We start from the raw sequence: 13,788 nt of genomic DNA on the forward strand, positions 1-13,788 counted from the left end.
CAGCAAGATGTATTGAAATGTGTGAAAAAACAAAGTAAAAAGCACGTGAAAAGAACCAATGAGAATCAATATAATCATTCTACTCTTATTTTGTACCATAAAACGTGATGGATTCCAATTTTTTCACACAAAGAAGTGAATCACCCACATTTGAGTTACTTTTATAGTCTGCAATACAACTTCAGAAGTCAACGATAACTAAATAACGTCACACATGAATCACATGTTGCAAAAGTGTCGGCTTAGTTGCGTAATCAGAAAGATAAACTCGTGTACATATACCAACCGGAAGTGCCAAACAGTCATACCGGATATGGTTGGAGTGAGGCTTCTTACCAAGACGCTGTCAAACTATCTCTGCCGTAAGCTGTAAACAGGAACGCAAGTTAGGAGCGTCGTTTTAAACAGACTGTTGTAGCTATTTGTCTCCAGCAACCCAGCTCGCTGTAAAGCAAAATGGAAGAAGATATACTAACGACGCTGAAAATATTGATAATAGGAGAAAGTGGTGTTGGGAAGTCCAGGTAAGCTGACATTATCTCCAAGAAAATGATGTCGTGGCTGACTGCTAACGTTAGCTAGCGTTAGCATAGCAGCGAACCAAATATTGTGAGGTTCAAAGATGATGCAGCGTTTTAAAATTATGTAGATGAGTCAGCTGTGTTTGTCCTTCTTTTTTGATAATAAAAAAAGGCCACACCGTCTGTCTGTTAAAAGATAATGTGGCCTGTGTGTGCTAGGTAACGTAAGCTAGCCGATAGTCGCTGTATGTGACATCATCTTTGTTCACGTCTGACACAGCTGTTTGAAGATGTTGCAATCGAGACGACGATCCTCATGGCTTTACAGCCATAGGCGAGGACAGTTAGCTAAGCTGTAGCTGAAACTGTGAGTAGTTTTAAGTGAAGACGTGATGAGTAGTCAGTCACTAATTTTGTTGTAGATAATTGTGATGGCTATGCCTAAAGCAATCTCCGTTTCTAATTTTCTATGCTGTATTTGTAGGGCTAGCTTCAAGATACAATGTTCACACATCCTTATGAACACAACGGCAAATATCTACATGGGATAGTTTAATTTCAGAGGTCATGCTTGAGTAGGCTTGGCTTCTCCACAGGGAGTCAAAGGCTGTATAGCTTTTACTACACAGTTGATTTATCCATTATGTGGAAATCAGCGGTCCCTGTTAACAACCACAAATCAGCCTAATATTCAAAGCAGGGTATAATGTTTTTACCAACATAAGCCTGGCAGTTTGTATTGTGTAGTATGCCAACAGAGAGCTGTGTCAGATTTGCTGATCTCCGTGACTGTGGTCCAGACTGCATGAAAGAATCCTGATAGTCAGCCTGAGCCATCAACCAACCATCAAATTGCAAACTCTGGTATCGAGTGCAGCGTGCGTTCCATAGTCATAGCATGGTGCATAAGTAATGAGTGGCCCAAAGCTTGTTGTAAGCCTTTTCACAAGCGAACTGTCTGGCCAATAAATCATCTTTCAGCGCAGACTGATGACCAGGCCTCAGGTTCTCAAAATAACAAACCGTAACATGAACCACAAAAGGGGATTGGGCTTTTTGTGTAGTACTCACAAAATCTTCTGTCTGATCAACAAAGGAGCGAATGTAAAAGGGATTTGGGAGTACCCCTGATTCTGGATCAGTTAAGTTTTAGCCCAGAAGGTCGTAAATAATCTCAACTGTTTGTAGTAATTCTTGCTCTTTACGTCAGAGAATGAGCAGTTGTGTTTGCAGAGTGTTTGTAGTAAGAGTCTATTGTCTGGTCTCTCTTACCGTATTCACTTTTTTCACATTATCCTATGTAGATAATTTATTGACGACAACACACAGCTATAAATTGACTCTAGGGTTGGTGTCTGTTTTAGTTTTTATGTTAGAAATGTCCTCTTTTTCTATTTCACATTTTCTCCAGGTGTACCGGTAGTTTGCTTACTGCGATGGCGGTGCTGCATTGACCGAGCACAGAGGAGAGACTGAGTTTATACCAACACCATAACATAGACCTAGGTTTGCATATATTTCCAGAAAACAGAAGAGTTTGGTTGCCAGCTGTGCACTGCCCGCTAGTGCATCATTGAGACCAAGGGCGGTTTCCAGAAAGCAATTTTGTATTATTATAAAATAGGCTTTTGCTTAATACAATAAACTAATTCAGACACTGATTAGTTTCAAATGTCATTATTTGAATTATCCTGAGCCAGTTGTGCTATTGTCAAGTAGCTGCACTGACTGGACTCATTTTTGAGTAGCATTCAGATATGTCATTTGTTTCCCTGCAATCTGTAGAGGCCCTTAAATCATCAGGGAGATGTCTGCCTGGCAAGGAATACACAAGTTTCATTTTACCTGAACAAATGACCTACACAGAACACATTTCTAACTTGGCCGCCGTCAAGCATTGCTCATCAGCTCATTGCTCCAGCATCTTTCCTGATGGTCCATGAGGAAAAATAAGAGAATTGCACTTGGGTCAGGAGAAAGGATTGAGCTTATCCCCATCATCAGCATTGTGATTAAGGCCTGTGCACTTGATTAGTCATTGTTCAGAAATGAACCCTGTCCTCCTGACTGCAATCTAGCAGTGATATCATTTGGAACTTGTTCGTGGAATGCAAGCGAAGGAGAAAGCGATCAATAGAAAGCGATTGTGATACAGAATTTGATAAGTCTGGTGCTGCAGGACAGGATATGTGAACAGAGCAAATGGAAAACTGATCCCAGACCAAATGCTCACTCAACATGTGTGGAATAGAGTGACTGAAAAAAAGCCATTCAGCTGTGTTTGTTAGTGATTCATAACAAGCCTTAAACTAATTATTTTGTCCATCCTGTCAACAGCCTCCTTTTGAGATTCACGGATGACACATTTGACCCCGAACAATCAGCTACAATAGGTGAGTAACACATCTGAGCTCAGTTAATGAAAGAGTGAAATAAAAATAAGGTTCTGTGTGTAAGAAGCTTGGTGGCAACTATCCAGTAAGTACCAATGCATACAGACATACAGAGTGGCCACTCTATTAGGTACACCTTTAAAATCTAATCCAATACAACAGCTCGGCCATTAATTCAACCTTTAAAAACAGATGGTAGTATTCACTCTCAAATAGTTATTTATTTTACTATGTATTGTTTATTACTGAGGTTGTAGTCGTGTTAAACTGGACTGCACCATATTGAGAAGTGGTGCAAATGTTTTGCCCGCCACATTTACAAACGTAAAGGAGCCAGAATATTAGAAACACATTTCAGCGCACTGCACTGCAGGCCACTATAAGGTAGAGCTGTTGTTCTGCATTGCATTAGATTGCACAGGCGTGCCTAATAAAGTGGCCTAGGAGTGTACATTAAAGAAAGAATAACATCATAGTTATGTGCATTGTAAATTTTGTTTATTTGTAAACATTATTTCTGTAGCTCTATGAATATTACAGTAACTTGCCAGTGAAGTTGGAGACACCAGTGGTCAGACTGCACGCCAAATGCTAGTGCTATTAATTCAGAGAAAGCTCATTAGGTCTGTCAGAATATTTATGCTGTCCAGTACACTGTCTGGCGTTAGAGTTTTTAAGAGCTATAAATGACTACTGCAGACAACAATGGCCACCACATTGAGTAAAGTGGACGTAAATTGTTCTTCATCCTGCCTCCTGGTCTGTAGTCCCTGCTGAGGCTGTTGGCAGATACTGCACATTGTACTGAACTGAACAGTCCAGAAAACCTTTGTTATCTGCTCCAGGACCAGATTTGGCTCAGTCACCACACTCGCTTCTTGTGTCACTTGCACACCCGGTGTTTGCTGCAGATGATTTGAAACAGAAATTGAGAGTCTTTTTGTTCTGGAATCAAAAATCAAGCCAAGGTCACTGTACGGAAGTGTGGCCTGTTGGATGCCTGCTGGATGAGCTGGAAGTCAAACCACTGTACCACACACCGACAGCCAGAGCACCATTTGATTTATTTCAGACTTAATGATGAGTTTGAAAAGCAAATCCTGCAACAGACCAGACGATTCATCTTTTCTGGCAAACTTAGTGGTACATTATTTTTACAAGTGAAGGTTTTTCAAATTCTGGTGGATCTGCAGAGGATATCAGCTTCTTTTAACAGTCTAAATCATTTGATTCACCAAGGACACACCTGCCATATTTTCAGGTGGCCTTGAGGCTGTAACAACCTTAATGCATTTATATTCATTAAAACATTCAACAACTCAATATTTATTATGTAATTGATGAGTATGAATGTAGATTTGTTTTCGATCCTAGCTAATATTAATTTCTGAAGAGCTTGTAGCTCACAATGCTGTCTTTGTTAAAAAAAAAAAAAAAAGAAAAACAAAACTCAAGGTCAGGGCTTGGATCTCTTCTGCTTTGCTTGGCCAGCTGGGACTCTTTGCCAAACAGATGTCTTTATTGGAGTTAAGCCTCCCTCATTGACTCCAGTTTCTTCAGATTCAGACAGAAGTCACTTTTAATCTGGTGTTACTTGATTTTAATTCACGATCACCCTCACCACCACAACTCTAATTGCTTTAAATGTAGTGTGGTGTCTTGTGATGCTCAGGCTATTTATATGACTCAATGAAGGGCTGTTGGGTTGGCTCGCAGAGGATCAGCGCAGCCTTGACTCGCAGCAGTAGTGGCATCTTGTTGTGATGTGATACAATAAACAGATGCTTTACAGTTTGTTCTCAGGCCTGTCTGACTTTTTACTGAATTAAAGCACGAGAGACTGGCCCAGGATCAGGGAAATATTATGTGTAAACTTCTCTCCACATGCGGGCGGCAGCAGCATCTGAGCAACCCTGCGAGACTGAAGGAAGAGCTCGTTGTTGTGATTGACTGTGTGAGCAGAATGTATGTTTGTGTGTAAGTGTGCGTGTGTGTGTGTGTGTGTGTGTGTGTGTGTGTGTGTGTGTGTGTGTGTGTGTGTGTGTGTGTGTGTGTGTGTGTGTGTGTGTGTGTGTGTGTGTGTGTGTGTGTGTGTGTGTGTGTGTGTGTGTGTGTGTGTGTGTGTGTGTGTGGTACACATCCTATATGTCATATATCCTTGGCCTGTCTTCACATCCTTTTTTTTATTTCTGTTTGGCTCCTAAACCTCTCCTGTCCCAGATGTAAAAACAAGCCCATCACAAGTGTACATTTCCCCAGTAAATCTGTCAGTGGGTGTTAAAACTCCAGTAGATATGTCATCTAGACACTGCACACTGAGACACTGCACAAAGGCAAAAGAGGAGATTTACTTGTTGAGGGTAAGGGGGGGGCAACATTGTTATTTTCATGTAAATGTCTGTTCCTTTGGGACCTGGCAGGATTTTTCGGGGTGAATCATGCTCCCTGAGCCATTTCGCAGGTGGTGGATTTTATGATTTCTTTTTTTTGTAATACAGACCTGTATTGGTTTCAGTTCAGGACATTAAACCACACCATCCCTTTGTGGTGCATATGAGTACACTGTCATAACCATAATTTAAATATAGGACATGGGATGGGCGTAATGCCAGTCTGAAAAGCTGGGGTTAGCAAAAGTTCAGAGACATAGTGTGGTGTGTATGTTTTTACAATTCATCATTGATAATTATGGCCTGTCATCGTGATATAATATTCTTGGCAGTAATTGGCCAAACTTGTAAGAGTTGCCATATTGGGACTGGAGCAGGATGAGGTAATCATGACAGCATGATGATAGACTGGCTTTTCATTGTCTAGGTGTTGACTTCAAGGTGAAGACCATTACTGTGGATGGTAACAAGGCAAAGCTGGCAATATGGGTAAGTGACAAACTGTTCACTCTTTTCAGTAACGCTCATTAAACAAATTGTGGCTCTTGTCCGTCAGTCAGAGCAGAGGGATTTATTATTAAGCTCCTCTCTGACTCCAGTCTGTCTATTCCCTCATGTGGCCAGAAGATGGCGCTTGCGTAACACAAGATCTGCCCTCACGCTCCTTGAGGGACACAGAGGAGTCAGACTTGTTGTTTATGTCCGTCTGCCCTGGTTTTCCTTCTGTTTGAACCACCACGCTTTTTCCTGCCAGTGTGTCCAGTAGTGCTGAGTTGGTTGTGTTTTGCAGGACACTGCAGGACAGGAGCGCTTCCGAACCCTGACGCCGAGTTACTACCGCGGCGCCCAGGGAGTCATCCTGGGTAAGTCAAGCTGTTGACGCCATCATTGCTCGAGCACCTGCGTGTGTCTGTGTGTGTGCGCCCTTTTCACTTCAGAGTCAGGTCTCCGCTTGTAAAAAAGAAAGAAAACGTGATGGTTTTTCATCCTGTGACACTCACACACACACACACACACGCTTCCCTTCTCTCTCTGGAAGTTAGTTTATACCCTTTAAGTCTGACTCCGCATATGGGCACGCATGTATATGTATATGAACACACACACAGGAACTAAGTTAAACCTCTTAAGCAGACTTCCTCTGCAGCCGATGGTTTCTGACCACTCTAATGAAGTATAGAAACACAAGGCGCCTTGCTGTAGCACCGGGATTATGAAAGCTCCCCATGTGATACTGTCAGAGGACTTCAGGCCCTTGAACCACGTGTTTTTAGTTGATACCATCTTATTTGTTTTATCTCTGTTGTATTATTTTCTCTCCAGATTATGGGAAGTTAAGTTTTATTAGCTCTGTGCTTTTCATTAAAAGCATCAGATATGTTTTTAAGTTCAAGGCCTGTTAGACTTAATCACTCTTGAAAACATTGTTTTAAAGTTAATTTCATAGTATTTCTAGTATGTATGCGCAAATAAAATATTACTTTTGCATGATAGTGTAATGTATGTAGATACATATAATGTAATAATAGAATTATTCCAATGTCACAAAATTGTCCTATTGATGTATCATGGATCCAGAAGCAATGCGTATCACCTCGTCTTTCTTAACACCTTAAGTTTGACCTGCTTGTCTAGGAAATGTGTAGAGTATGTGTGTATTTGCCTTCATTCTGAGGACATCTTGTTCATTTGGTTTGCCACAGTGTACGATGTCACACGACGGGAGACCTTTACCAAGCTTGACAACTGGCTCAACGAGCTCGAGACGTACTGTACAAGGAACGACCTCGTGAAGATGCTTGTGGGAAATAAAATCGATAGGGTGAGGAGTGTGTTTGTGCTTCTGTATGAAACCGTCGTGTTCTCACTAGTTTGAGTTCTTCTTGCCTTGGCTTGAGCTGTCATGACCAAAGAAACCCACAATTTTTAATAGACTTAATGTCTTCTTTTTGGACTAATTGTAAAATCTGTATCTAGAGAAGCAGAAACAGGAAGATGCAGTGGCTTTGTATAAACAGAAATTCCACAAAACAGGAAAAAATATTGCCAAAAATAAGTATCTTTGAATAAAACAATCATTTGACAGCCAGTTGACAAAGTATAGAGCTAAATGACGGTGGCAGACCCACTTTCGTAATTTTGGCAGCTGGTCCTGCGCCAGGACACCAGAGTCAGTCAGTGGGGATAAAAATGCCCACTAAGTAGAGCATTATGAATTTATTGTGTCCTGTTCTTTGTCTGTGAAAATCACTTTTCCTCTCTGCCCCGTGACGACCGCAGTAGCTGACAGCTCCGCCCGGCAGACCTCAAATAAGCCATTACCTCTCCTTTGTTTTAGGAAAACCACGAGCTAGACAGGGCAGAAGGGCTGAAGTTTGCAAGAAAACATTCCATGCTTTTTATAGGTAAGTCAGGAGGATTCCCTTCTCCACAAAGACCTGCTGGGCATGAGTTACAGCAGACTGTTACACAGGGGAAGCAGCTTTTGAAATAACTATCATACTTGCTGAGGAATTCTTGCATAGTTCTATATATAAAACAGACTTCATGTATCATCTTCAGTGCGGCCTCGTTTTTCCCCTCTATTTTCCAGAAGGACTTAAAAGAGAGATACGCCTCGCTTTTATCTTCATCAAGTGCTGAAAAGTGTTATTGGTATTTATTGTTTGTGTAATAAAAATGAGATTTTATTTTGAGCTTTCCGAGTCGTTTCCTAACACATTCATCCTGGTTTGACTGATTCAGATTTATCTCTTTATCCTTCAGTTATTACTCTCCTAATGTTTCTGGATATCGTCATGTTGTGAAGCGGGTGTTGACTATATCGCCTAATAACCTCCTAAGGTTCACTATTAGTGTCTGGGGTTGACAGTTATTGTTCAGACATTTTCCACCTCGAGCCCGTCAGCAGATGATGACATTAAGATGCAGATGTTAACTGTTGCTCTGTCTGTATCTCATCTTCTTTTCTCCCCTCGTTCCACCCTTCTTCTCTTTGAATCCACCTCTCATCTTCATTTTTCTTTTCCTCTTGTTTTTCTCTTCTTTCTCCTCTCCTCTGTATCTATCCCCGTCCCTTCACTCCTCCTCCTCCTCCTTCTCCTTATCCTCCTCCCTTTATTTTCCCTCTGTTCGTGCAGAGGCGAGTGCTAAGACCAGGGACGGTGTTCAGTGCGCGTTCGAGGAGCTGGTGGAGAAGATCATCCAGACTCCCGGCTTATGGCAGAGTGAGAGCCACGGCCGAGGAGTCCAGCTGACCGATGAAGACGCTGGAGGCGGAAGCTGCGGTGGCTACTGCTCCCTGCTCTAGACAACACACACACAAGCAAACACATTTGCACACGACGTTCAGACATAAACACATGAATACCACACATGATGTCGCACACTCAAACACAAGCATAGACACAAACACACCCCCCCTCCCACTGTGCTGTCCTGAGCTGAGATCCCTCCTCAGACATGAAGGCAGTGGAGGTCTGACCGTCTCCCCTCCGCTGAGCTGTAAGGGTTGACCGTCCGTCCACACACTCTCTGCCTGTGTTCACACAGACACTACTTTTTGCACACTTTCTAATAATAACGCTGCGCTAGAATGCAAATGCAGCCCAGCCTTCCTCTTAATGGAATTTGAGTGAGTTTTTCTCTCCTCTGTTTTGTTTTGAGTTCCAGTTTTGTGCAGTTTTGGGACCCTGGTCGAAATAAGAATCATTCTCGCATCATGCATATGAATTAGTGATAGCAGTCAAATGAGCCTGGAAGCATAAACCAAAGTTAGCCAGGCTTGTGGCTAAATCTCTGATGTATGATAATGAGAATGGAAAGCAGTTTTGACCGAGGGTTCCTCTTGCCTCTCGCATGCTTATTGTCCTCGGAGCGCCTTGCCTTAGCGAGCACATCTGTACCAAAGCAGGGCCGACTTTTCTCCGGTGTTTGTCTTGCCTCTGCTCTGTTCTGCGCTTAATCCTGCTCCTGCCCCTCAGACTCTATGGACTTTATGCTGCTTATGGAGAAGCTTATCAAGGCAAGCCATCTTGTATTCCGTCTCACCAGTCTCAGTCGAAGGTTTGGATCACATGTCTCTGTTGTCCACACAACTGCCTCATTTCTTCAGAATATAATAGCGTTACCAAGCGTCTGGAATGATGTTTTACTACTTTTATTGACTTGGACTTCAAACCTTTGGTGTGTTTTGAAGAGTGCATAAATCAAAGCGATTGGCACCAGCAAGCTTTCCACTGGGTGCAGAAGAAGAGGGAACCTCTTAAAATTGCCCGCCTTGGTTGTAACGAGTTGCTTTAATGGAGTGCGACTTACTGGCAGTCCCTCACTCAGACAGATAATATCAGTAATATCACGAGCACTGCTCTGCTCTTTCATACACATCCCTTTGACTGGACAGAGACAAAGGAAAAGTGTTCAATATTAGGGCAGTGAGTCATAAGGGTGTTTCCACTGAATTTGGAAAATCAAAGAAAAAGCTGTGCGCTCCACATTGTTAATGGCTTTCACAGTACTCCTATCTGTGTTTGTATCTCAGAAGCAGTTGAAAATGTACTGTACCCCTGACCTCTGGCCATGTTTGTAGTATTCGAGTGCTGGTGTTTGTTCTGGGAAATGTAGTGCTGAGAGCTTGATCTTGTACCAGAGATGGTGAAAACGACATGGGTTCAAGCATGTCTTGTCACAAATCTATTTTTTGTTTTTAATCTCTTTTTAATTGCATGGGAAACTGCGTGCCATTCTTTTGTTTGTTTGTCCAGTGAACGGCCTTCAGAGGCTGTTCTACTATAAACACTTTAACTTATATTTAGCTGAAGATAAAACATTGCATACAGGGTTACCATTTGGATTTAATGGTATCGTTAAACAAAAAGGAAGTAGGCTTTTACTTATTAAACTGGTATAGCTGTCTTTTTTGTGTTCAGAAATATACTGAAACATGTATACCTTGTAAATTGTGTGTATTTTAGGAATTCAGTGGGGTAATTCCTGTATGGACTGTAAAGCTGAATGTATACATATTTCACTACAAACCGCCCTATGTATTAAAACTAAATAAAAATCTTTTTTAAGTGAATCTGGTGGTGTTAATGCAACTCCAAGCTGTGGTGTGGAGCCGTTGACATCTGTTACTCAAAGAGCCAAATGAAGAATTCAATGAATAAGTCTTTTCAGTAATCGCTCCAATGTCCAAGTGTTGAGCAGAGATGACCAATAGGCCCGCTGTCATCGTTGCCATGTTGGAAATGTCACTGTTAGGTGATGGGTTTTTCACTCAGCGCCCCTCACATTCCTCCGTCCTCAGAATAAAGACTTGTGTTTAAACAGTGTCCGAGGAACCCACAGACCCCAGACGTGTGATCTATCTAAATCATCTTTTTGGCAGACCTCTCAGGAAACGCCACCACAGCCATAACTCACTCTACCAGTGCTTTAACTGGGATGTGCATAATTCCTGGGCGATTATGAAAGGGTCGGGCCTGGCAGCGAGAGCGAGGACTCTTCCCTTGTAGCATATCCCTCATCTCCTGCCGCAGTCCAGGCAGCCGTCTGGAAATATGTCTCAGTCAAACAACAACGGAGGCATACGGCATAATAATGCCTTCATGTGGTCCAACCATGTGCTGAGCTGTAGCGCTGCTGCTTCCTCATGCCTACCCTGGAAAAACATCAGCTCCACAAGGGGCTGAGCTGACAGATTCTATATTTTCTGAGAATAATTTACAAAGCCGGTCATTCACATTCCTTTTATTGCCACATCATAAGAAGTTGGCGTGTGTGTAGTGGCCTTCCTCAAACTCCCCTTCACTCCTTTTAAAACTGAACAATGCTTCTTATTTGGAAATGCTAGTTCTGCCATTTAATGCACAATTGACTCGAAAAGATGGATTGCTTGATATGCCGACCAACAATCCTAAACCCACAAATAAAGAGAAACATTTCCAACACAAAACTGCGAAAAGAAGGAGGAAATCATCCCATTTGAGGGTGTCGTCTGCGAATGTTTGATATTTTTGCATGATGGATGATTTAAATGATCCCGTTTCGGATCAGTTTTCAGCATTGTTGCAGAGACTTTTTTCATCGCTCATTAATCACCTAAAGGTTTTAGCTCTACTACCTCTGCAGCAAAATAATTGAGAGTTCTTAATATTAAAGACGTGTCTCCGTTCAATATGTTGTTTCAGAAAATATAGACCAATGCTTCCCAGCTAGAGGGTCCCATCCACACAGAGGTTGTAAAATGCATCTGAGAGCTGAAGAATATTACCAGGAAAGAGTGCATTAAATGAACACACAGTGTATGCTCGAATGTTTTTCTCTCCTTGTAAATTACTGCTGAGTTAGACCTCTTCAGGCCTCTAAAACTAGTCCACCGCCAACATACTTACTGATGCTCAGTGTGGTCTCTAGGCCACAGACAAACTGTGGCTGCACCGCAATAACAAGAAGAAGTGAGGCTGTTGTGGAGATGGAAGGGAGGACTAAACACTCTTTTGCACATCCAGACTTAGCAACATGCCAAACTCCCAGAACACTCCTGTGTCCTGCCCCACCTTGCTGCCTCAGAGGCCTGCAAGCAGCTCCGCAGGGGCAGCTTGATGGACTGCCTTCCGTCTTGCTGTCTGTGTCTGAGCGTGCGGCCAGACGCTAAGCTAACAGAGCAGATCTGGCTCTCATTAACACAGTCTTGTCTCCCTGCTCCTCCTCTGCCTGCAGCAGTGGCGGGCCGTATGGATTAGCGCTCAGACGAGCCCCTCAGGAGAGCAGTCATGCTGTCATGTGTAAAAATGTTACGAGACGTCGGGCATCGTTTCATAAGGTGTTGGGTTCCCAGACGTCACTCACTTTGTCATGCTCATTGCCGGTTTGCTATCAGGTAATTGTTTTGCCATGCTGACTTATAAGAGCGAGGAGAAGAGTGAGAGGGTGATTGGAAAGATCATCCTCTGCCACAAGCACCTGAATTGTATATTGTAGTGAGGAACTAATATGTTCGCCATAAGGTCAGCCGTGTGATAATGAGAATGTGATAGTGCTGGGGGACACTGAGAGGTGCAGCAGGCCTCCTCTGAGTTCACTTTAACAGAGTTCTTGGAGCAGAGTACAGCGCCACAGGTCTTGGGGTTTGAACCTTCACAAACATGACCAAACTTCTCTTTCCCTTCTCTCCAGACGACCTTCCTTGTTCCTGGGCAGAAAGACTCGGAGGCACCTGCAGGTCTGCAGACTGTTTCACTGTTTATGTTCTGAGGTGAGGTAGAGGAAAATGCCCCTTTGCTCCTGCACGTTCCTTCCTCCAAAGTCAGCCAAAGCCCAGCTCTGGCCTCTCTTAGGTTACCCTCTGAGCACCAGAAGACTGTGAGGTAATGACCGGCACGCTCAGAACTGATGGCTCTGTCACTGCAGGTGGAAACACTTTGATTATGTGGAACCTTGTGTTTACATATTTGCACCCGTTTACATTTAGACCCTTTGACATTTCATCAGGCAATGGAAGCGTCCTGTTTCAGGACTCTGATCTGTTTTGAGCTGTGTGACCTGCTGCAGGCCTCAGTGTCCTCAGGGTTACAGAGAAGTCAGTCAACCAGTCTTGACTCTCTACAACAGTCCTTGAACCTTCTTGTGTGGGCCTGGCTAATGTATTTTTATACTAAATAATATTTAAGCTAATGGGACCACCTGAATGGTGATAGCGGTAAATGTAAAGATTAAAAACATCTTTGGGAAGAAGTCCTGTCAGGACTCAGGGGTTTACCTACATCCTCAGAAGCAGCAGGCCTGTGTGTGTACCCATCAATCACACCAGGCCCCTATAACTTAATAAGAATGGGCCTCAGGTAAGCAGGAAACCTCTATCCTTGTTTGGTGTGAACCCCTGGCCTTGGATCCATGTAAGTCAATTCAGCAAGTAATAGAGCTGTAATTCAGTTTCCTCATATTTGATACCCTGTCAATCTAATTTAAAGCTAAATGATAGTATTGTAACCTACTCTTGTTATTTTCAAAAACATGCCGCCATGTGTACAGGCCCAAAAGAAAGCAGGAGGAAGGGACTTCTCACCCTGGAAGAGAAAACTCCTCTCGCCGTGGGGGTTGCTTTCATCCTGGCCTCAGGTTACTGTGCCAATAAGCACAAGGGCCGAAGACAGACCAGCAGTGGGGGGGGGGGGCGGGGGGGCTGCAAAATGTAGAAACAAAATGGAAGGATGAGTAAGTTCATTCATCATCTCACCACCCATAATTCCCCTTGTTCTCACTGCTCCAGTCCCGTGTGGCCACACTCTGACCACACGCCGCCTCTCCTTCTCAGATCCTGCCGCCTCCTCGTCACTCAGTGTGTCAGGACGCCCGGACGGATCTCACTCATGCTACCGCTGCAACATGGGAGCAAATAGCCATGTACTCAGGCCATCGGCTTCTATAATAAACTAATCACTTTGTATCAACACGGCCGGGTGTAAGCTTTCCACATGCCTC

The 13,788-nt window shown here is 43.2% G+C and overlaps 1 protein-coding gene across 1 annotated transcript; it reads left to right on the forward strand.

Moving 5' to 3' along the window:
* The first annotated feature begins 314 nt into the window (after positions 1 to 314).
* On the forward strand, positions 315 to 10,384 carry LOC139346935 (ras-related protein Rab-18). Its single transcript, XM_070986312.1, has 7 exons — positions 315 to 524; positions 2,859 to 2,914; positions 5,732 to 5,793; positions 6,095 to 6,167; positions 7,008 to 7,126; positions 7,643 to 7,709; positions 8,445 to 10,384. Exons 1-7 carry the CDS (start codon positions 457 to 459, stop codon positions 8,612 to 8,614), a joined length of 615 nt encoding a protein of 204 aa, XP_070842413.1. The 5' UTR covers positions 315 to 456; the 3' UTR covers positions 8,615 to 10,384.
* The last annotated feature ends 3,404 nt before the right edge of the window (positions 10,385 to 13,788 follow it).

The sequence above is a fragment of the Chaetodon trifascialis genome, chromosome 18 (genome assembly GCF_039877785.1).
Source record: "Chaetodon trifascialis isolate fChaTrf1 chromosome 18, fChaTrf1.hap1, whole genome shotgun sequence".
In the NCBI taxonomy this organism is placed as follows: Eukaryota; Metazoa; Chordata; class Actinopteri; order Chaetodontiformes; family Chaetodontidae; genus Chaetodon; species Chaetodon trifascialis.

Bases quoted from the DNA above. Each gene is read 5' to 3' on its own strand.
- LOC139346935 (XM_070986312.1), top strand. From the start codon at position 457: ATGGAAGAAGATATACTAACGACGCTGAAAATATTGATAATAGGAGAA. The intron at 525-2,858 runs GTAAGCTGACAT...TCCTGTCAACAG, and splicing joins AGTGGTGTTGGGAAGTCCAG to CCTCCTTTTGAGATTCACGG. The intron at 7,710-8,444 runs GTAAGTCAGGAG...CTGTTCGTGCAG, and splicing joins ACATTCCATGCTTTTTATAG to AGGCGAGTGCTAAGACCAGG.